General features: G+C 49.8%; 1 protein-coding gene across 1 annotated transcript in view; it reads left to right on the top strand.

Annotated features, from left to right (window-relative positions):
• AK8 (adenylate kinase 8) overlaps positions 1–23,943 on the top strand; it is a 154,641-nt gene that overhangs the window by 63,842 nt on the left and 66,856 nt on the right. The window contains exon 10 of the mRNA XM_037734581.1: positions 20,439–20,580. Coding sequence (XP_037590509.1) covers positions 20,439–20,580 — 142 coding nt within the window. The remainder of the gene's footprint in view (positions 1–20,438; positions 20,581–23,943) is intronic.

Below are 23,943 nucleotides of genomic sequence, written 5' to 3'. Positions count from 1 at the left end.
AAAAAAAAAAAAAAAAAAAAAAAAAAAAAGCCACAGCAGCAAGCAGCAGCAATGGTGGAGCACCTGCGGCATCCCCAAGCATGATCTCTCTCCAGTTCTCTCCAAATTCCCATTTACCGGGGTGGGGATTAACACCCTAAAGAAGATTCGTAAGAAAACATGCGTGAATGTGATACAAAATTAACCTAATTTATGTAGTTTCAGGTGCCGCTGGTAGTGTTCCACAGTATGTCTGGAAGATAATTTAATTCCCCACTAACAAGCTTAGTGGTTCAGAAACAGACAATGCCCATGCAACTAAGGCCGTGCTAACGACCGGCCACTCCCAGGAAGGGTCTGTAGGAATTCTTTGACTCTTCTTGCAGCTTCCTTGTCCGTTTGATTTTTTTCCAAAATATAAATTTCCAAAATAAATATTTATATGGTTTCCAGATTTGCAGTCCTTCCATAATACTAAAATGCACGCTCTTGTCTAGAGAAACATCCCTGATGATCTTAGGATACGCTGAGGCCTGCGTCAGCGGTGAGGCCCATGAACGGTGGCAGCAGGGGGTGCTGTCCTGCTGTGCGTTCCCTCCATCGGCGTGCCGATGCCCCTTCCCTCCCTGCCTTTGCCATCTCTGGGTATTGGCCAGCGTATTTGTCTTCTATTGCTTCTATAACAAACTTAGTGGTTTAGAACAACACAGATTTATCTTGCAGTTCTGCAGATCGGAAGTCCTAAAATCCAGGTATTAGTAGGGCTGTGCTCCTTCCTGGAGCACTTGGGAGGATTTACTTCCCTGCCTTTTCCAGCTTCTGGAGGCCATCCCCATGCCTTGGTTCGTGGCCCCTTCCTCTGTCTTCAAAGCCAGCAGAGTGGCAGCTTCCAATCTCTGTCTCTCTCTGACTTCTGCCTCTGCTCTCTCATCTCCCTCTCTGACTCTGACCCTCTTATCTCCTTCTTAGGAGGACCCTTGGGATTCCATTGGGTCCACCCAGAACAATACAGGATTATCTCCCCATCTGCAGATCCTTAATTTAATACCCCTCTGCAGAGCTCTCTTTGCCACGTCAGGGAGCATACTCACAGGTGCCAGTGATTGGACATCTTTTTGGGAGGTTTTATTCTGCCTACCGCGGCCAGCCATTTGAATCTTTGCCAATTTGTTAGGTGACAAAAGATGTATTTATTTTTAATTGTGGTCTTTTGATTGTCAGTGAGGTTGGTAACGTTGAGCACATTTTCAGAAGATAATAGGTCATGTGTATTTTATCTTTGTGAACTACCTCTTTATGGCCTTGGCGCAGTAACTGTTTTTCCCTTTGCCCATTTTCCAATTAAGCTATTTTTTGTCCTAATTGGTTTGTCAGTGCTCTTTGCATATTAGGGTTGTTTACATTGTTCCGTTAATTTTTCTTTAGCGTATATTCTATATTTTAGCTCTGTTTCAAGTCACGTTACAATTTTGTAGTTGTAGCAGTTGTTTGGAAAGAGAACAGTGACTCATCATGGCATTTTAGTTCTCAGGAATGTCACGCGGAATTGTGGAATGTCGTGGTCACCAAGAAGGTCATATGAAGATGTTGGTTTTTTTATGAGGCCATGGAGCGCTTGGCCTTCTGGTTTCCTCACCTCGTCTCTCCTCACCATGTGACAGCACAGTCTTACATTCCTCGTCTGACAGGGAGTTGGGCACTTACAGGTCCTTAATTAACCATCAGATGTGGGCACCATTTTACAGACTTACTCAAACTGTATCTTTTTTTTTTTTTTTTTGAGACGGAGTTTCACTCATGTTACCCAGGCTGGAGTGCAATGGCGCGATCTCGGCTCACCGCAACCTCCGCCTCCTGGGTTCAGGCAATTCTCCTGCCTCAGCCTCCTGAGTAGCTGGGATTACAGGCACGTGCCACCATGCCCAGCTAATTTTTTGTATTTTTAGTAGAGACGGGGTTTCACCATGTTGACCAGGATGGTCTCGATCTTTTGACCTCGTGATCCACCCGCCTCGGCCTCCCAAAGTGCTGGGATTACAGGCTTGAGCCACCGCGCCCAGCTCAAACTGTATCTTTTGAGTAAATGGGACCTGTTGTTAGTTCCTCTTCGAGAGACAGAAATGAATTTGCTTGAATCAAAGCACATAAACTTTGTACACAGCCGGCTTAATTCATCCACCACCAAAAGCAAACCCAAGGAGTCCTTTCAAAGGTGGTCCAAGTGCAGAGTCGTTTTTGTGTTTGCTTTTGTATTTGGGGAATGCAAAGGAGGCTGGCGGCACAATTCCCAATTTTCACTAAAGTTAGTGAGACCCAGATTGCTTCGATCTTCAGTGTTTCATGCTAAATTTTTTCTTCCACAGCTTTTTGTTGATTTAGACGATGTCCCTCTATACTTTCGCTCTTCCTACAAAATTAAAGACACAACAACAGCCAATATCATATCGCCCTAACAGGAGCAATAAATCCTGTCATTTCGCCAATCCTGATCTTGCAGGGATAACAAAGCGTGCATTTACATCCGTAACCACTAACAGGGTCTCATTAGTGGGCTGTGGAGGAGCTGCCGAGAGAACCAAAGCGCTCGGCTCCCGGAGCAGAAGCGCCGGAACCACCCAGGTCTGGCAGGGGCCCACTTCACCGCTGGCTGAAACAGGAAGAAAATTTAAATGATTCTCGACAGAATTTGGTTTGGAAGGGAAGGTCAGGCTGAACACGGAAACTGCCTAGCCGACCACAACCTGCTTATTTATGAATAAGTGCAGCCGGCTGAGGCCCCCTCCTTCCCGATTTGAGCGTTGGTGACATCCGTGACTCAGGGATCCCCTAGCCTGCAGGTGGACCCCACGGTTTGGGCTTGAGGGGTGGTGATTAACTACATCCCTTCTCCACACCCTGAGTTCTGAACCCATTAGGAGACAGACCCCAGAGTTTGCTGAGAGCATAGAATGGAGAATTCGACTGAGAACCCAGGTCACAGTTGGGCTTAACATGTCCCTCTGAGGCCAGGCCTGGAGACCAGCCACCCAATGTATGGCCATACCCCAATGGTGGGAACAGGGAGATGGGCCCCACGCCTGCCCCAGGAAGAGCCCTGACTGAGTGGAGGCAGACATGGAAGGGAATCCCTCCGCACTGTGGGCCAGGGCCAGGGCCAGCCAGTGGGAGGTTGGGAGAGCTGGAGGGACTCAGCCCATCTGGGAGTGACTCTCCACTCTGGGGAAGAGGGAGGCTGCAGGGTGAAGGGAACAATGGAATTCAGCTTCCCAACGCTGCCCTGCAACCAGAGGGCCCTCCTGAAACTGGAGGGCATGCTGCTATATCCCCCAAGGCTTTCAGAACTTCCAGAACAGGAGCCACCAGTTGGTTGCTCCTCCATACCTTTGGGGAATCCATGGAGACATCCCAGATTTCCCTCTTCAAATCCTAGTTCTATTTCAGATAGCTCTGCCCTGAGTGCCAGCAGCATTCCTGGGAACATAGGGAATCACCAGCCACTCCTTTCCTATTAGGAGTTTTCATCTCTAAGGTTTAGGAGCTTAGCAATTGAGATTACTGTAAGGACACGGAGACCTTGTCGCCATGGGGCAGAGGCCCCTAGCACCTCTGAGCTTACAGACGTCACTGCCAGAACACCCTACCATCTAGCCACCCAGTGCAGAAAGCCCATCCTCACCACTCCCCAGGCCAGGCGCTATAGACTCTTCCTGGGTACCCCTCATTGCCCTTGTGGGTACTGGACCGCCTTCTCTGGAGACTCAGCCCTGCCCGTGCTCCTGGCCGCTGGCCTCCCCGCTGGTCTTCCACTGGGACCCCTGCCATTGCAGACTTGTGCCTTCTCTCCACTCACCTTGGAGCTGCGTGCCCCAGAGATGTGTGCTTTTGTTACTGCTCATCCCTACCGCCCTCGCAGTCACCGTCACCACCGCCACCAGCTCAGCTGAGTAGATCCAGATGTCATCTTTCCCGCTGGAGCCGCTTGCTCTTACCCCCCACTCCAGGCCTCCTGATGTTATGTCCCAGCCGCGACCTCTGCAGACTTAGTTATGTTCTTTTTTTGTCCTCACAGGTGCTGCCAACACCTCCTCCTTTCGAATCAGCAGCAAAATTAATAACTGTGCTGTTTTCCCATCTTTCCACATTTACTGGGCAAAGGACCCCAGGGCCCCATCTTAGCGCATCTTCAGTCCCTTGATCCCGGGCTCTTGGTGACGGCACTGTGGACGGAGGATTGGGGAGATGCTTACTCTGTGCCTGGACTTTGAAATATATAGGTCTGACCTCCTAAACTCGTTCCGACTTGAGCTGCAGTGAACAGAACAAATTTATTCCCCAGGGCTCCGCATGTGGCGTTCTTTATGCAGGCAACCTCCGTTACAGGCACCAGGAGTTTGCTCTGCATACAATAAACAGGGTCGAGCTTAAATCACGCAGCCTTAGTTGCCAGGGAGCTCCTGTCACTTTTACACCAGTACAAAACAAGTAAAAACGATTCTGGGCTTTTGGAAAAATAAGTTCTCAGCTGTTTCTGTATCATTCAGAATGAGATGGTTGCCGCTGACCGGCTCCACTGCCGCTGTGTGCTGTGGTGATGGTGCAGATACCTTCTTTCCTCCCCGAACTCAAGTAAAGGCGCCCCCAGATCTCAGTTCTCTGCTTAAATCAGCGGTGGCTCACAGTGGCCACTACCGCCAAATGATGTCCTCAGCCCCATCCGCATAACTCCATTCCTACCAAAGGGTGTTTGAAAATCCTGAACTCTGAGGCCCAGAGCTTCCCAAGGAAATTTGCCATTCTGTCTTTGCTGCTTGGAATGTCTTGTTTCCCAATTTTCACTTAATATAAAACCAACCCTGCTCACGGGCCTCACTCTGTTGTTCAGACTCACCCAACATAAAGAAGTCTGCACTGCTTTATTTTTAGCCTTTCTCATGAGAATTTTAGACATAAGTTAGGGCCCAGGGAATGTTAATGGTGCATACAACCTACTTCCAGCTTGCCGTTGTAATGCCGCAACGCCGGCTCTTCAGCCAGGTGGCTTGGCTTCTGCCCTGGCCCTGGGAACTGTTTCCGTTCTCACGTGTTGCTTGGACTTCCTCTGCAGAGTGCCTATCCAGGGAGGAGATTAAAAACAGCCAAAGGCGGATCTTGTCCTTGTTGGTTTAAGTCTTTGCCCCAAGTGCGCATGAGATGCTCATCTCAGTCTGTCCACAGTGCACGCAGAACGTGCTGGAACTGTGTGGTCAGGAGCCCGCCAGCCATGCCATGTCCCCAGTAGTGGGGATTCTGAGTTAGACTCTCACTTTTCTCCCTCCCTCCCTCTCTCCCTCCCTCTCTCCCTCTCTCTCTCTATCTTTCTTTTTTTTTTAACATAGTCTTGCTCTGTCACCCAGGTTGGAGTGTAGTGGCGCAGTCACGGCTCACTGCAACCTCCGCCTCCTGGGTTCAAGCGATTCTCCTGCCTCAGTCCCCCAAGTAGCTTGAGATTATAGGTGTGCACCACCATGCCCGGCTAATTTTTGTATTTTCAGTAGAGACGGGGTTTCACCATGTTGGCCAGGCTGGCCTTGAACTCCTGACCTTATGATCCACCCACGTCAGCCTCCCAAAGTGGTGGGATTACAGGCGTGAGCCGCCGCGTCCAGCCTAGACTCTAGGTTTTCATATGTCCCGTCTCTCCATACACTGTGACACCTGCCCAGCTGGCTTGTCCTAACTGGGAGCTGTCCCTGTGCCCCCGCCCCACCAGCATCTCCCAGCAGCTAAAGCAGTTCAGTTATAGGAAGGCCCACATTCCTGCGCACATACCAGACATACACCCCATTCTTATCTTCAGGAGAGAAGACAGCTATTTAATGGATAATGACTTTCTCCTAAAAGCGAAAGTCCTGGTGTGTAGAAAAGGTGATGTGGAAGACAGATCATTATCGAGTGTTACCTGCGCCCCTCCCACCCCCCCCCTTCCTAAATATTTCTGTCTGGGAAAGGTCCCTCATGGCCTAATAGAACCCGTGAAAAGGCGGGAGATTTGCGAGAGGTTCAAGACGCGAATTTGCACCCTTTCTGGTAATGAGACCTCACCCCAGCAAATGCGGCTATTGCCATTCAAACAAGCCAAACCAGCCCCAAATTGGGATGATGACGTGTTTGCAAGAGCCTTCCGAGTCCAGATCCCAGGAGGCATGGATCAGAGCTCAGCCAAAGTGCTTCATTTTTAAGGGGGAATTAATATTCTCATCACTAAATGCACACTAAAGATCGACAATAGACCAGCTTTTCTCTTTTGTTAAAAACTTGCAAAGAGTTGCTGAGTTGAAAGACAAAGTAAACCTCCCCATCTGAGGAGGTAAGCGGAATGCTGTTGCTTGTTTTCAGCAGAGCAGCCTCGGCGAGCTGCAAACTGTCTTCCTGCGGAGGGGAGACCCTGAGGGACCTCTGCCCGTTTCCAGCAAGCCTTTGCATGCCGTGTGTTTGTACTCGCTGAAGACAGCGCATGACTCTCTAAATAATTTACAAGTTGATTAATAGACTCACAGGGGTATAATTAGAAGAGGGAGAGACAGTGGGTACAGTAACCGGTACAGTGCTTGGGGGAACAGGAGCCTTTATTTTTTTAAAGAAACTTTCTAGGGTGCTGGGCGTTTGAAGATAAGTTGGGAAGAGCTCAGTGCCTCTTCTCTTTTGAAGTGGAAATAGGACAGTTTGAATCCGTCGAGTTTAATTTTTCACAAGCTTTAGGGGCCCCGCAGTGCAACTCCCTTTTTATTATTGAAAAAACTCTACATTTTTCTTTCATTTTTCTACACACACGCGCGCGCACACACGCACACACATACACAAACGCCACGCAGTAAGTAATAGGCACATTAATTTACCTTATTCTATGTGGATTTCCTTCGAGTTGCCTCCCCCAGGTGTGTTGGCCTCTGTCCCTTTGGCACCCCCCACTCAGAGCCCCCGCTGTAGGGTGGCCTAGAGGTTCATTAATGGATGCCCCCTGTAATTTATGCGTTTTAAGGAAACTTCACCTCGGTCTGACAATGCTTTTGAAGTAGCTCCTTTTTTCAAGTCAAACTTTTGACTTTTCCACTGGGACTGCTACAAAGATTTCCTTATGGAAACTAGGTAGGAGGCTTTTTCAGCCGTAGAGAAAGCTGTGGCCTAGGGAACCAAGCAGAGCGGCAGGTGTCAAAGTGCTGTTTGCATTCGAGGGCTGGAAGGCCTGGGAATGAGGACAGTTAGGGGGTGGGCACCCTTGCGTATCAACAGGTTTGTGCCCCCCCAGGGTCTTCCTCTTTGATTTCTTTGACTTTCATTTTGAAATTGTGCATTGTCTTTCTCCAGTATGAAAACGATGCTTTGCCAGGGGGCGGCCTCATCTCCAAAAGGCCAAAAAGCTTTTGCTCAACGGTTAGTCCAGTGGGAAGACTGAGGCAGCAAGAGATGCCAGATTCATTCATGCATCCATTCAATGACATTCTCTCCCCAGGAAGAAAGCGCTGTGGGAGCGGGTCAGGTCTGGCCTGTGTAGCGCTGTTCCTTGTCACCTGGCTGGAGCCACCATTGGGGTGCAGCCAGACTTTCCCATTAGGCTGAGTGTCAAGTGTTGCTGTGTATCAGGCATCCAGATGACAAAATGGAACCAAACCCAACCCAGACATTTCTGGGAAGTCCAAGGAGAGCTGGAGTGCACGGTGTCATCCGTGCTCTGACCAGAGCTTCCAGAAGCATTTCCCTCTCTGTGGGCAGCCCCAGCGGCTTCAGAGAAGAGCAAACCTCCAGTGCACTCAGCTGTGAAATTGTCTCTGACAGGCCCGACCCTGGAGGCCCCAAGCCTTCTTCTCCAGTCGGAGGTCTCTCAGTGTAGCCTTCTGGGCAGCCCCTGGCATGACCAGAGCTGTGCTCCTGCCCCCTCCCCCCCCACACACACATCGTGGCAGGTGCAGCTTGAAGCCTCTTTCCCTCTGGGAATGTCCTCGCCTGACGGGAGCTGACACAGGTTCTTTCTCTTTGGGCTGTGAGGGGTGGGGAAGAGGCGGCCCCAGTGACCCTCGGCAGCCTCTACACCTATGATCGGGGGCATGGGACTTGCTGGGGTTTGTCACCAGAAGCTGGCTCTCAGGCTTCCCTGTGCCAGGGAAATGGGAACTTGGCACAGCATCCTTAGATATGGAGGGAGGGAAGCGGGGACCACACCTTGCAGCTTCACACCTGTCGCTGCTGCTCTGGGTGACAAGGGCACACCCGGCAGAGAGGGCGAGGGACAGGGTGGGAGCAGAGGGACACGAGAGGGGGAGAGGAGAGGGAAGAGGCTTCTTGGCATACAGAGGGACATACCTGTTCTCACCCTCTCCTGGGGAAGAGCCTGTGGAGGCCAGGGGATGCGGAAGGCAGGGTGCGGGGAACTCCAACTCCTCACCCACAGACTTTATCTGATTTACCCCATCCATGATCTTGACTGCAGAACTCTGACATCCTCCCAGACTCTGGTTGGTTTGCTGGGAGATCCTCATCTGGGACCTCCTCACCCAGGGTCCCCCTGTTTCTGCTTAAACTGTCTGCCTGGCCAGCTGCTCCGAGGGCTGAGGAGCCAGCCCCACAGGGCTCATGGTGGGAGCTCAGCTAGGTTAGTGGAAGAGCGAGCCTATGGCAGTTGACCTGGGTCTCTGTGGTATGCACAATCCCAGGACGACCTGCCCCAGGCACCCGGGGCCGGAAGCTGCCCTCTGCTGTCTGCGTTTCTGTTTAGGTGAGGCACCTCTCCACAGGCAGCCCAGCAGCTTCAGATAATTAGTCTTATAGGAACAAAGAGGAAACAGGTCACAAGGGCAGCAGGCAGCCTGAAGAGTTACTAAGGGAGGCGAGTGACTGTCACTCCCAGATGGGAGGAGCCATGGCTACAGGTCGGGTTCAGAATCACACAGACTTGGTTCCCATTCAGACTCTGCTTCTTCCCGTGCTACTGGGCAAGCCACGTGCCCCCTCAGAGCTCCCTTCAGCTTTCCCATCTGTATGTAAGGCGCGCTTTCCTAGGATCCCATTTGTCAGCCTGCTCTGTATGAAGGGAACTGTGTCTGTAATTCACTGATGACTTACTATGGTCGCTGATTACAATCACTGATTACTCACCATGACTGCTAACAAGAATGGAGTTGCCATCGTCATCATATTCCTTGTAGTAATGGTACTCACAGCAAGTCCTGTCGGGTGTGAATATATTTTATATATGGGGGGGGGCTGATATTTATTTATTTCCTGTGACTGCTACCAGCTTTGGGGACCCCGTCCCTGTGGAAACTGGGAACTGAAAAAGCTCTAGTTTGCATTACTCTGATGCTCTGTGATATGGTTTAGCTGTGTCCCCACCCAAATCTCTTGATTTTGAACCTCACGTGTCGTGGGAGGCACCCGGTGGGAAGTAATCGAATCATGGGGGTGGTTACCTCCGTGCTGTTCTCGTGATAGTGAGTTCCCATGTGATCCGACGGTTTTCTAAAGGGCTCCCCTCTGCCCCTTTGCTCTGCACTCCTTCCTGCCCCTATGTGTTTGCTTCCCCTTCTGCCACGATTGTAACTTTCCTCAGGCCTCCCCAGCCTTGCAGAAGTGTGAGTCCATTAAACCTCTTTCCTTTGTAAATTGCCCAGTCTTGGGTATGTCCCCCAGTTATCTCTTGCAGCCTAACAAGCTGTCCCCCAATTTATGGCATAGAATGACCCCAAGTTTATTATGCTCCTAATGTAGTGGGTCAGGGGTTGGGGCAGGACATGGCAAGGAGGCCTCGACTCTGCTCTGTACTGACTTGGGCTTAGGTTGGATGCCTTGAACTGAGAGAGCTGGGGTGGTTCACTCAGGGACTTACACCTGGATCTCAGTTTTCAGTTCTGGTGTCAGCTTGGTTCCTTGGTTCTTCTCCACCTTGTGTCCTCAGGGCTGGTGGGTCCAAGACAGATTCTTCATCGCCATGCCTGATGCCTGGGAGGGCACACTTGGAATGGCTGGGACTGGCCAGGCATCTCCCTCCTCATGGCCTCTCCATAGGGCTGGCTTTGCCTGCCTTGTCACATGGTGGCTGGCTGCCCCGGAACAAGCACTTTGTAGAGTTCAAGGGCAGCAGTGGTTGGGGTGGAAGGTGGGGCCAGCGGCCAGGCTTCCCATGACCTCACTGCAGACACCTCAGCAGATACTTGTGTCTGGTTCTACTCACAGAGCTTGCCACTGGATCCAGCCCAGATTCTAGGGAGGGAATTGAGACACCTCCCACCCCCGCCCTGGGAAAAGTAGCATAGAAGGCGTGGCCATCTTTAATCTCTCACCTCGGGGGAGGCTTGACGTGCGCGAATTTCAGTTTTGTTCAGGATGGGCTGCACCACCTGCCCCAAGGCAGCCACAGCCTCCCCAGCCCTCAGGAGCTGGGTCCCCAGGTGACATCAGGCGCCACACAGGGGCCTACCGATATCTCTGCCCAATGCTGTCCTCATGAAGAGGAGGAAGCCCTGGTTAGGAGGTAAAATGAGTTGCCCAAAGGCAGGCTGCAAGTGAAACGCAGAGTGCAGGGCAGAGTTGGGGCCTCTAGTCGTCATCACCACAGTGCTCCTCCTCAAAGTCAGGTGCAGCAAGCAGCCCCAGCGCTGGACGGGCTGGATGCAAATCTAAGCTCCACCACCTGTGAGCTGTAGGGCTGTGGGCAAGTCACTTCCTCTGTCTGTGCCTTAGTTTTGTAATCTGTAAAATGGGATTCTGTAACTACTTCTTTCGTAAGGAGAAAAGTACATGAATTAATGTTTATATTAGAACAAAGACATGCTTAGAACGGGGTCAGGCTGGTCACATGCACTATAGCATACATGCTTGGTGAATCGATATACTATCATATATTTTCCCCCCCAGAAAACTAGGCTCATGGTTCTGTCGCTGCTGACTCACTTCTCACAGATTGTGTGGGCTGTGGCATCCTCGCTGCCCTTGAGATGTGGCAGAAAAAACTGGTTCTAAGCCCTGAATTCATTAACACGGAAGGAAAATCATGTTCCCCAAACTCTTTGATCTGCAGTGTACACTTAGTGAATACATCCCACTTTACAACAATCCAGTTCATATGCTCATTTTCCCAGATACTTTGATATTCCATTGAAAGATGTAAAAATGTACTTTAAAATAAGAATTATCAAATATTCTGCACAGTGTGGCTAGCTGAGCCTTTCCAATAAAGAAGTCTTACTAATTTGCTAAGTGATGTACCAGTTGTTTATAGAAGAATGGTGATTTTTGAATGGTGTTTTTTTGTCATCTAAAACTTCATTAGAAAGGGACAAGCTGGCCGGGTGTGGTGGCTCACACCTGTAATCCCAGCACTCTGGGAGGCCAAGGTGGGTGGATCACTCGAAGTCAGAAATTCAAGACCAGCCTGGCCAACATGGTGAAATCCCATCTCTACTAAAAATACAAATATATATATATTAGCTGGGTGTGGTGGTGCGCTCCTGTAATCCCAGCTACTCAGGAGACTGAGGCAGGAGAATCTCTTGAACCCGGGAGGCAGGGGTTGCAGTAATCCAAGGTCGCGCTGCAGCCTGGACGACAGAGCAAGACTCCTCTGTCTCAAAAGAAAGAAAGAGAGAGAGAAACAGAGAAAGGGACAAACTGAAATGTTCACTGTTGGGCAGCTCTGCCCTCAGCTAGACACGCCAATGCCATGTGGGCACCCCGATCTTGTGTTTGCCTTTTGCCCTAGTAAAGGCATGGTAAAGGGAGTGACAGAAAGTGGGTGGCCGTCTCCGAGGGAGGAGGGCACGACATGGCCTCCTGGTCTGCAGGGGCACCCAGGGCTGATGTACGTACTTCTCTGGGCTTGACAGAAAATCCAGTGTTAAAAAATGGTTATTTCCTGGCATCATTGTCTGCCAAGCAATTTTAAATGTTGTTAAGCAGTAGAGAATAGAATAGAAATGTTGGAGCCAAAAGAACCGTGGACGGCAACTTTCATCTCCTGCTTGGGAAACCATGGCCTGGCAGGATGGGGGTTTGTCTGGGGCAAGTGACTTGAGTTTCCCAAAAAGCAAGCTAGATGCAGTGGGCTTTCCCCTCCCTTAGGAATTGCAGGGTGCGGCTGATGGAACAATCCTGGTTTCTCCTCGTTATCTTCTCCAGGGTTTGGAAATGTTCTGTGCGTGGCTGGCAGCTTTCCTTGGGGGTGCAGTACCCACATTCCGCCAGCAGGTGGTAGTAAATAACAAACAAACGGCGTCACCCACGGAAACACCTGCCAGGTCCCGGCACTCGGGTGCGGCGTGGCCTTCAGGGCACGCAGGATTTCCGGTGACAGCAGCGAGGCAGGCTTGCAGGCCCAGCTGCCGGGAATCAGCGCTGTACCGAGAGTGACAGCCTCCATTGATGGGAGGCGTTCGGCTTTCCTCGAATTAAGTCAGGGCCTGGGCAAAGCTCCCAGCAGCCTGGAGCAGAGACCCTGGCGGCATGTGAGCCCCACTTCTTTTAAGCACCAGGTTGTGTGAAATGGAAATTAAAAACAAAAGCAAAAGCAACCCCTTTTCCTCCTTCACGGTCCTGTTCTTTTCTAAGACTCCCTCGACCTCCTGGATCCTACTGGGTCCCCTTCAGCAGGGGCGGGACCCAGGGACCCAGGGACCCAGGGACCAGGAACTGTGCTGGAAGGAGAAAGAGAAGCAAGTGCTGACTCCCCCACGAACGCTGACGCTCACCTCGACGTCGATTTCAAGGGGGGCTTGAAGGAGGAAAGAAGTTACACGGGGCAGCTTGGAGCGAGTGTGAGGGTGAGGTGTGTGGGTGCGGTGTCGGTATGTAGGTGTGTCTGATGAGGGCGTGTACTTAGTGGACTGTGTGTAGATGGGTGGGTATACAGTGTGTGTTGTGCATGGGGGGTGTGTAGGGGTGTGGGGTGTAATGTGTGTGTGCGGGTGTTTGTAGCTGAGTGCATGAGCACCTGTCTGTGCATGTGTGCCAGGTGTGGTGCATGTAGACATGTATGTAGTGTGGGGGAGTTTATGAGTGTGTGTGGAGGGGTGGCGTGTGCAGGGCACATGCAAGGGTATGTGGGGAGGTGCTCAGCTCTTTCTGATCTGCCCGAGGGTGCCAAGGAGAGTCACACGGCTTACTGTGGGTCCAGCAATCAACCTCGGGGTGTTTTTTACCATTAAGCCACTGGCTGAAGGAGCTATTTCCTTTCCGTCCTATCTTTACGTGCCACCCCCAGCAACCTTAGTGCCCCTCGTATCATCTCCCCCAACAGAGCCCCAGGGACAATAACTGATGGGCAGAAAGCCAAGGTCCCCGCAGAGCCAACTCTGCCATGAGGACAGCAGGTGGCAGCATGGCGCAGTAGAGCAGGGGAGCTCCGGTGCCTGCCGGAAAACTGGGAGCCGGCCTGGGTGTCCTCTCCGGGCCCTTTCCTACTCGCACCCATCAGCTCTGGAGTTGGATGTGACTGATGGTGACAGAAGCCAGACCCACAGCCTGGGAGGAGTCAGTGCCACCCAGTTCCATCTCATGGGTGTTGGGACTCCTGTTGGAACGGCTGTGCAAGAGTGAGCCCAATGGAATCCTGGGCCTCTAGGCAGGACTCCTTCCCCTTGGAGATGGGAGGATGGGCCAGGGGCCGCGGTGGGGGGTGGAGGCCTGGGAGCATCCCGCTTGCCACCATGGCTCCCCATCCACCCCCATGCCAAGCGCCAAGCACACCCAGCCCCTTAGGGAATAAATGCATTGAGATTTTAATAACCTGAAGGTCAACTTGAAGACTGCCATCTTTTATGGAAGATCTTGAGGAAAAAAAAAAAGTCCGAAACTGTGTGGGGTGGACTTATGAAATACTGGGATACTCATATCTTGCACTTGGCTAAATGTAGGGTTGACAGGGCATTCCAGAGAGGCAGCCCTTGGTGGTAGCTTGTACGAAGGCTGAGATGTTCACTGTCAAGCCCAGAAATCAAGCCTGAGGCATCTGACTTAATGGGGAAAGACTTTAGACTGCACCGAAAGATCTCTATCTGTGAGCAGGAGAAAGGGCAAGTGGACAGCGTTATCAAGGGGACTCAGAACTCCTGGCAGAACACAGCGAACGAGAAGCAGCTGCCTGTGTGCTGATCTGGCCGGTCAGACCACGTGGGGCTGGGAAAGTCAGTCCGTAGCAGACAGGAAAAACCAAACAAGCCGCAGCAAAACAGGCTCCAAGCCTCGGAGGCTGGGACAGGAGACGCAGGTGGGTTTGGGGACATTCCACCGGAGGCAGGGTCTTCAGGGTTCACCCCTCACCCCTCAGCCCTCGTGCTGCCACTGAGGAGAGACGCCGACTGGGAAAGGTCGGTAGCCTTTGAGGCAGCACCCAGTGGGGGCTGTTGCTTGCCTTGAGCCAGATGGAGACCCCTACCATGATACAGGACCCCTCTGTGCTGGGAGGGGCCAGGGGAGCCCCTTAGCCATGACGTCCCCATAAGGATCTGTGAGCAAAAATGTGTTGCTGTTCCGTGTAAAAAGTTAAAGGACTTGAGCGAGGGCCGGAGGGAGCTTTTCCAGGACTGCCCAATGCAGGCAGACGTGGGCAAGTGTCCGTGACGCCCGGCTTCTGGGCAGAGCCCCCGGAACTGGTGGAGTTACAGGACGGAGGCCACCCACATCCAGGTCCCCCCAAAGAGAGAGCCACCCATGGCCTTCTCGGGAGATTGCATCCTTTGCCGCTTTGGGAACGGTCTCTCACAGGGCCCATTTCAACCTCTTTCAGGCATTAAATGGTTTCCTTTCAAAAGCACACCACATTTTTGTTGGAAAACTTTAAACACATCTAAAAAGTAGAGGGAATAGAATAATGAACCTGGGGGACCCATCGCTAGTATAACAAAGCCATGGGCCACCCTTGGTGCAGCCAGAGCCACCTCCTCCCAACAAACCCCAGGTGCCAGCGCTTATTCTTTTGGCTGCATATTTAATTCACGACTGGGTGGCCATGTGGAGATAAATGGAATTCCTGAGAGGAAGGCTGTCTCTTGGTGATTTTCTGTTCCTGATTCTGTGCTTGGTGAGAAAAGTCCTGGAGTTCTCTGGCCCACGAACCCTTGAGGAACTCAAGAGCTTTCTGGTCTTTGGAAATGGGTCTCTTTTTTCCTTCTTCCCTTCCTCCCTCCATTCTTTCCTCCCTCCTTCTCTCTCTCCCTGCCTGCCTGCCTCCCTCCCCTTCCCTTCCTCACTCTCTTCTCTTCCCTTCCCCTTTCCCTTCTCCTTTCCTTCCCCTTCCCCTTCCTTCCTTCCTCCCTCCCTCCCTTCTCTTTCCACCCCTTCCTTCCCCTTCCCCTTTCCCTTCTTCCCTTCCCTTCCCTTCCCCTTCCTTCCTCCCCTTCCCTGCCCTTCTCGGTCCGTCTGTCCTTCCTTCCTTCCTTCCTTCCTTCCTTCCTTCCTTCCTTCCTTCCTTCCTTCCTTTCTTCCTTCCTTCCTTATTAGATGCCTTCCATCGGCCCAGTACTGTGCCAGGTGCTGGGGTATAGCAATGAGCCTGACTCTACTGGGGGAATCCCTGCTTTCTCGGGGTGGAGGGTGGGTGGGAATGCAAGTATTAGATACTGCATCAATAATTACCGACGTACACTTGTGACGAGGCCTTCCAGGAAGTGCTGACTGCTGAGCCTGTGTTTCCTGATTCCTGCAGAGAGGGGCTTGTTTGGGTTTTGGCTCAAAGTGGGAACCAGCGTGAGCGTTCCCTTTCTTCCTTAATCTTTTGGAAATTCAGCCCTGCCTGCCTCCAACGTCCCCAGCACTTCCTACTTCTGTGACCACTGCTTTCCTGCCAGGACTGTGTGGAATTACATCCTGGTCCCCTCTCACCTTCAAGACCCTAGGCTCCATGAGCAGAGGGATTGGGTCCAGTTCATGGAGAATCAAGTGGTGGCCACCTTCTCCCTCCTTTGTGTGTGTGTGTATACATAGCATGTATATATGTATGTATATATATTTACATATTCACATATGAGTATATGTTTAAATTAGACCATATATACAAGCCATTTATTTACCTGCTTTTTTTTCTCATTCTGTTATAGACTTCTGCCTAGACCTGTCATAGATCTCTTTCCAAGTTAATATAGAGATTTTTTTAAAAGGCTGTCTAATATTCTATTGCAGAGATGTACCTTCTTTGATTTAATCTGTCCTCTGTTGGTGGAGATTCTAGATTGTTTCCAGTCGTCACTATTATAAACAACACTGAAAAGGACATCTTTGTATATACATTTTTTCCCCTCTGTGCTATTATCTCTTAGGTATAAGTTCTTAGAAATAGGATTGCTGGGTCAAAAGACATGTACATTTTAAGTTTTTTGTTTTTTTTTTTTTTTTTTTTTTGAGACGGAGTTTCGCTCTTGTTACCCAGGCTGGAGTGCAATGGCGCGATCTCGGCTCACCGCAACCTCCACCTCCTGGGTTCAGGCAATTCTCCTGCCTCAGCCTCCTGAGTCGCTGTGATTACAGGCACGTGCCACCATGCCCAGCTAATTTTTTGTATTTTTAGTAGAGATGGGGTTTCACCGTGTTGACCAGGATGGTCTCGATCTCTTGACCTCGTGATCCACCTGCCTCGGCCTCCCAAAGTGCTGGGATTACAGGCTTGAGCCACCGCGCCCGGCCTAAGTTTTGATGCAAGTTGGAAATTCCCTCTAGAAAACTGTCAACTAACAGGCAAAAAAAAAAAAAAATCTCATTGTATTTCTATCTGGCCTTCCATTTTTCCCTGGAGTCAGCGTTCTCCCCAGTTGAGAAACTTTGCCTATGTCAGTTTGTAAGTGGTCAGTCTGAGGGACTCAGGGACTCGAGGCCTTTGGGAAATGAGGCAGCAGGACAGTTAGGGGCATTATGGGCCAGGGATCAGGGTCCTGTCCCAACCTGATCACCAGCTGGCTAGATGACCTTGGGTGGGTCACTTACACCACAACCTCTTTGGGCCTCAGTTTCCTAAGTTTCCTGCGAGAGGTCCATGGGATGCCCTTCCAGGCCCTCAGAAAGCTGTGGCTCCAAAGGTCAGATCACCTTCGGTGCAGCTGGGTTTCCAAGCCAGACCTGATTATTCAGGATAACAATCAGAGAATATTTGGTCCAAAATAATCCTCACCCCTAAGCAACAGAGGCCTTAGTGGGCCTGCGTTCTCAGCAGGACTCGCCATTCTGATCTCAGCCAAATGCAGTCTCCTTAGACCCAGTCAAACCAGCGGCCTCCCATTATTTGGCTGATTTTGTTCACAGTACCCATGACTCTCAGAAATGGTTATTTGTTATCTGGGTGACGTTTGTCTCCCCGAGAGAACGTGAACTTCAGGAGCCTGGGGGCCTTGGCAGTCAGGCTTGCTGTGTACCCCATATCCCATGCCAGGCACAGTGCTGGGCGCAGCCAGGATGGTTAGCAACTACTCACTGGGCGAATCGTGGGGAAAGGATTATTTCTGTATTTGTTTCTTCTTTCAGTGAAAATATCTAAATATTAAAGGTAGACCTGGACTGGAAGGCCCTATAGCAGATTCTTACCCCACGTTGTTTTAAATCTGTATTTATTCATGTGGCAGAAAATTCGAGGTCTCTGGATCAGAGGACAGACGAATTATTTATTCACACAGTAATCTCTGAGAGCTGGCTCCCCATGGCCCAGTTCCTCACAGGCAATATGGAAGGAGCCAAGTGCACCCCGAATGTACAGGGGGCCTGTGGCAGGAGGGGAGCCCCAACATTGTGACTCTTGGAGCTTATAGGCAATAACATGCCAGCTCCCTCCTGGGGGCAGGGGGTGCGAGGCAGACGTCCCTGAGTCTCCCTGGCAGTCTCTGTCTTTAACTTCCAAGTCTCGTTCTTTTTTTTTTTTTCTTTTTTTTCTTTTTTTAAAGATGGGGTTTATCCCAGGTGCCAGCAGTCTTTGCTGAGACGCCCTGACCACGGGCAAGCATGAAAATATTCATGAAGCATCACTTCCTAACACCCATCTCCTGAATTGAAAAATAACAGCCATCACCTTTGAGCGTCAGCTATGTGCGGGAATTGTAAATATGGTGTGAGCCGGTCACGAAGTGTCCCGTTATCCTCTTTCAGCAAATAGGAAGCTGACACTCAGAGAGTGAGACACTGCCTGCAGAGGAGCCAGTAAGGAAGGGAGGAGCTGAGATGAGACCTAGATTTGTGAATGCCCCAAGCCCATGTTCTCCTCTCCCACCTGGCTTCCCCAAAGTCTGGTCAAGTTGGTTTGAACAGAGTTGATGAACTGTGGTAAAGTGTTTGGAAAAGGGTAGGCTTCGGCTGGTCGCAGTGGCTCATGCCTGTAATCCGAGCACTTTGGGAGGCCAAGGTGGGCAGATCACGAGGTCAGGAGATCGAGACCATTCTGGCTAACACGGTGAAACCCCGTTGCTACTAAAAATACAAAAAAAAAAAAAAATTGGCTGGGAGTGGGGGGAAAAGACTGACTTCACAAAGCACGGAAAAAAAAAAAAAAAAAAAAAAAAAAAGAGAAGCCTTCTATTTATTCAACATCTACTATGTGCCAGGCATCGTTCTAGGTAGGGAAGAATGGGAGAGACATGGTCCTTTATTCTCATGAGACCCACCCGTGAGCTAAGAGGCAGACGTTAAACAAAGAATCACCCAGAGAGAAGTGTCCTTGTGATAACAAGGGTGGCAAGTGAGGGAAGGTGAGAAGTGCAGGCTGGAGTTGTCCTCAGAGACTTCCCTGGGGAGGGAACACCCCACCGTGGCCCTGAGGCTGAGCTGAAAGGCTCGTCCAGGCAAGGTGTGGGAGAAGGTGTTCTGAATGGAGGAGGTGCAATGTGTGGGGAGGTGCAAGCTGGGAAGGTTACCTGGGAGGAAGGCAGGGCGCAGACCTTGGGAGGCCCTGTTGGCCCTGGAAAGGAGACTGCTCTTTATCCTCGGAGCACCGGGGAGCCACTGCAGGTCTGGAGCAGGAGAAGGGGTGGGATTCACTGTGGCGACTTCTCATTCATGCTGGTAGCCAGATGTTCTTGTTAAAGCAAAGCCCGTTTCTGCTCTTTCCTAGAGACTGGGGAAGAAAGGGTGAAGGACTAGAGGGAGAACACATTCAGGGAAATGCAGATTGCGTAGAATTAGGTTTATGGGTTTTTTGGTGACAGGGGCGGTAACCCAGCAAGTCACGGCCGGGGAAATGGCTTAGTGATTTTTCTGCATCTCTTCCATGTTTGCCTGGCTGTCAGCCTGGGGTGCCCTTTGGAAGGTTTCAAATGTGTGCTTCAGGCCCACTTGCTAGACCCCCGGGCAGTCAGTAGGAGGGTAAGCAGGCAGCTTCAAGAGAAACTGCCAAACTCACTGCCACCACACCCCTAGGAACCAGCTCCATGCGGGGCCACAGTCATAGCAAACAATCTTAATATTTACCAAGTATTTCTGGAAAATGAGTGCAAAGTGCAGGAAACGCAGTGCAAATTGCTGGAACGCAGTACATTAGCAACACAGGACATTTAATGAGTCTGGGAAGAGAGGTATGAATTTCAGGAAAATGTCAATTGCCACAGTGTAAACAAGAGACTTCTCAATATCTCATTCTCCATAGGACTTCATTTCAGTCTTTGGTTATAACTAGCGCTGTGATTCTTGGGAGAGACTCCATTCTATGCATCAAGGTGGGGGAGAATTGGAGAATTTCGAGAAGGAGGGAAGTGAGGGTTGCTAATGCATCACAGACTAGCAGAGAGCTTTGGGGGCACTGGCACGATCCCATTTGAGGAAAGCTAAAACTGCAACTGGGGCTGGTATGCTTCTGCAAAAAGTGTTTGCTACAAAAACTGGACCCATGGGTGTGCTGTGGTCTGAATGTGTCCCCCAAAATTTATGTGTTAAAATCTAACCCCCCAAGGTAATGGTATTAGGTGGGACCTTTGGGAGGTAATGAGGTCACAAGGGTGGGGCCCTTGTGGATGGGATTAGTGCCCATTTAAAGGAGACCCCAGAGTGACTCGTCACCCCTTCCACCTGGTGAGGGTGAAGCTAGAAGGCACCATCCATGAACCACAAAATAGGCCCTTTCCAGGCACTGAATCTGACTTGGTCGGCCTCCAGAACTGAGAAATACATTTCTGTTGTTTCAAGGGCACCCAGTTTCTAGGATTTTGCTGTAGCAGCCCGAATGGAGTAAGAGTGAGGGACAACTGCTTCCCTCTCACCAGGTTGCAGGTGGGGATGGTATCTTGGCCAGGTAAGGGAAAGCCTGAGGTCAAGGTCAGCCAGTGTATTTCCCATCTCACGCAGCCCCATTGCTGGGACCAAGGAGGGACCTGGGAAATAGGCATTGACAGCCTTGTCCAAGTGGTTCCAGGTGGCTCCACTCAGACCCACTTCTTCAGCAGCTCAACCTGTGGTCAAGTAATTTTAGGAAGCCCAGGACCCATAGGGCACAGGCCAGCAGGGTGCTCACTTGTCCCCCTTCTCTGCAGTTCCTGATAGCCTCCTCGTGAAGGTGCTGAGCCAGCGCCTGGACCAGCAGGACTGCATTCAGAGAGGCTGGGTGCTGCACGGCTTCCCGAGGGACCTGGACCAGGCACACCTGCTGAATAGCCTGGGCTACAATCCCAACAGGTGAGCTGCCCCAGCCAAGTCCGCAGCCCATTATTCCAAATGAACCCCTGGGCACCCTCCCTCCAGGGCTCCGCTGAAGGATCCAGGTTACACCAGCCTTCACGTGTTCCTGAAGTGGATCATCTCTTTTCACCCCATTCCCACCCACCCCATCTGCCCAGTGGACTAGGAGTTGGGCTTGGGTTCAAATCCTGGCTTTCACTCTCCGTGCTGGACCTGAACTTCCTCATCTGTAAAACAGTAATAAATACCCGTCTTGCCTTCCATGGGGGAATTGTTATACAAATCAACAGATGTTTTCTTCTGCTCTTTTTAGAGTTTGATTTTTACATTTAAACCTTTGATGCAGCTGGTATTTATTCTGATGTGAGTATGCAGTATGAGTCGCCTTTATGTTCCCCAAATGGTTAACCATTTGTTCCGAGTGTTGAGTATCGTTGGATGTTCTGTCTTTCGTCTACTAGTTTGAACTCGAGAGCTCGTCACAATTGTATGTATTGTGGAGAGCAATGAAGCCCACCCAAGTGAAAGCAAGCAAAGGCTATTTAGTCTGAGCTTGCAACAGCAAGGGGTCAGCCACTATTGCTTGGCATTTCAGCAGAGACTCACAGGCAGGCAGTGTAGGTGAAAACGTTCTCCTGGAAGGTGGGAAAGTCTTCAGTTCTACCGTGCCCCAGTTGGTGGCTGTTGGCTTGGGGTAGCTGGGTGGGCTAGAGGCAGGGCATCCTACATGATTGCTTAAGGGAACATGTTTGGCTTTCTCTGGTTGGTGGTACTTTGCAAATGCTGGCAAAAATGAGGGAAGCGGTCAATTCCTGATCAAGTCCTGGCCTTTTGGGGCTGATTGCTGCAGATGTTGTGGTCTGACTCCCTGGGTAGCTTGCTGCAGGTTGCGGGTTTCACGTAATTTATTTATATTACTTTAGGTGCATACTATATCTGGCATTTCTCCCCATGTTATCCCTCCCCAGCCCCCGCTGTCTCTCCCCTACCCCCCTCAACTGCCACCTCTGTATGATGCTCCTCTCCCTGAGTCCACGTGTTCTCATTGTTCAACACCCACCTATGAGTGAGAACATGTGTTTGGCCTTCTGTTCTTGTGTCAATTTGCTGAGAATGATGGTTACACATCTATTTTTATATATGGTCCAACCATCATCAAACGGCATGTTTAGTCTCTCAATATACTGGGGCTGTTTCTGAACTTTCTCTTGTCTGAGTGTCTATTTCTGCAGTAGTACCGCTCTATTTACTCCAGTTTTGTCATATACTGTATTTCAATAGTCACTGCAGGACAAGGCCCTCTCATTACTCTTTTTTACTGTCTATTTTATATATTTATTATTCCAAATGAACCCTATAATTTTATGATGTACAAAAAGAAACTGCCATTGAAATTTTCGCTGGAATTGCCTTATTTTTTCAAATTGGCCTGTGATATGGTTTGGCTGTGTCCCCATCCAAATCTTATCTTGAACTGTAATCCCCACATGTTAGCGAGGGACCTGGTGGGAGGTGATTGGATCATGGGGGCAGTTTCCCTCATGCTGTTCGCATGACAGTGACTGCGTTCTCACGAGATCTGATGGTTTTAAAGTGCGGCCCCACCCCACTCGCTCTCTCTCTCCCCCGCTGTCGTGTAATACGTGCTTTGCTTCCCCTTTACTTTCTGCCATGATTGTAAGTTTCTTGAGGCCTCCGTAGCCATGAGGAACTGTGAATCAATTAACCTCTTTCCTTTATAAATTACCTAGTCTCAAGTAGTTCTTCACAGCAGTGTGAAACCGACTAATACAATCCCTTCCAGTTTGACATGGCTATATCCCATCTTTCCTTCCCAGTGAAAATATCAACACTTCCTTGGAGCTCACACTTCTTATTTTATTTCTAGGTATATTATCTGTTGTTCTTCTTACTGGTATTATAATAAGGTCTTTTCCTTCCATGTTTTCTAAATGGGTTTTTCAAGAGTATAGAAAAGACAGTGATTTTGGCTTACTTCTATACTCCAGCCACCTTCCCAAACCCTCTTCCTGTTTCGGATAGTTTTTCAGTTGATTCTCTTGGGCTTTTCAGGTAGATGATCATGTCGTCTACAAATACCCATCCTTTTGCCTCTTCCTTTTCCGTATTTATACTTTTCATTTTACTCTTGTTGGGCGGTACTTTCGGAACAGGGTCAGATCGATAGGGTGATTTTTTCCTGACCTTAAGGTGCTGCTGGAACTGCTGCCATTAAGGCGCTACTGGCTTTTGGTTTGAAGTGCATACAATTTGTATAAAGTTAAAGAAGTATAGCTCCATGATTTAAAATCTCTGGTTAATGTTGAATTGTGTCAAGAGCTTTTCAGCACCTTTTAGGAAAAATGTTTCTTCTCTTTTTGACACATTGATATAATATGTTAATAATAGTAAGCCAGTCTTTTGGTCCTGTAATAACTGATTTGGTCATGGTATATTATTCTTTCTTGGTATATTATTCTACTGTTTGTGGCAGGTAGAATTTTGACCCTTATGACTTTTGCCCCCCTGCTATCTTGCCTCTGAATGTTATATATTACATGACAAAACGGACTTTGCAGGTATACTTATGATTACTGATCAGTTGACCTTAAAATGGAAAAGTCATCCCAGACTATCTGGGTGGGCCCAAAATAATCACACAAACCCTTAAAAGCAGAGTTCCCTCCTGACTGAGGGCAGAATAGGAAGACAGAGAGATTTCTAAGCATGACACAGCATTGCTGGCTCAAAGACAGGGGCCATGGAAAATGTGAGAAGACATGAATTCGACCAACAAACAGTGAGCCCCAGGTGAGAACTACAGTTCTAGCTGATACCTTGACCTAAGCCCAGTCAGACTCATACCAGATTTCTGACCTACAAAAACTGCTAGATAATAAATTTGAGTATCTTTTTTTCTTTCTTTCTCTTTTTTTTTTTTTTTTTTTTTTTTTTTTTTTTTTTTTTTTTTTTTAAGAGAGAATATCACTCTGTCCCCCAGGCTGGAGTGCAGTGGCATGATCTCTGCTCATTGCAACCTCTGCTTCCAGGTTCAAGTGATTCTCCTGCCTCAGGCTCCTGAGTAGCTGGGATTAAAAGTATGTGTTACCACACATGGCTAATTTTTGTATTTTTAGTAGAGACGAGGTTTCACCATTTTGGCCAGGCTGGTCTCAAACTCTTGACCTCAGGTGATCCACCCACCTTGACCTCCCAAAGTGCTAGGGTTACAGGCATGAGCCACCATACCCAGCCAAATTTGAACATCTTTAAGCAGCTAAGTTTATCATGTTAATGACAGCACAAGGATTATATTGGCTACAATTTTGTTTAGTTTTTTTGCATTAATATGCGTATATA

This window comes from Cebus imitator, unplaced genomic scaffold, assembly GCF_001604975.1.
Source record: "Cebus imitator isolate Cc_AM_T3 unplaced genomic scaffold, Cebus_imitator-1.0 Scaffold638, whole genome shotgun sequence".
NCBI lineage: Eukaryota > Metazoa > Chordata > Mammalia > Primates > Cebidae > Cebus > Cebus imitator.
The sequence above is the reverse complement of the archived record's forward strand: the minus strand, read 5'-3'. Positions and strand labels throughout refer to the sequence as shown.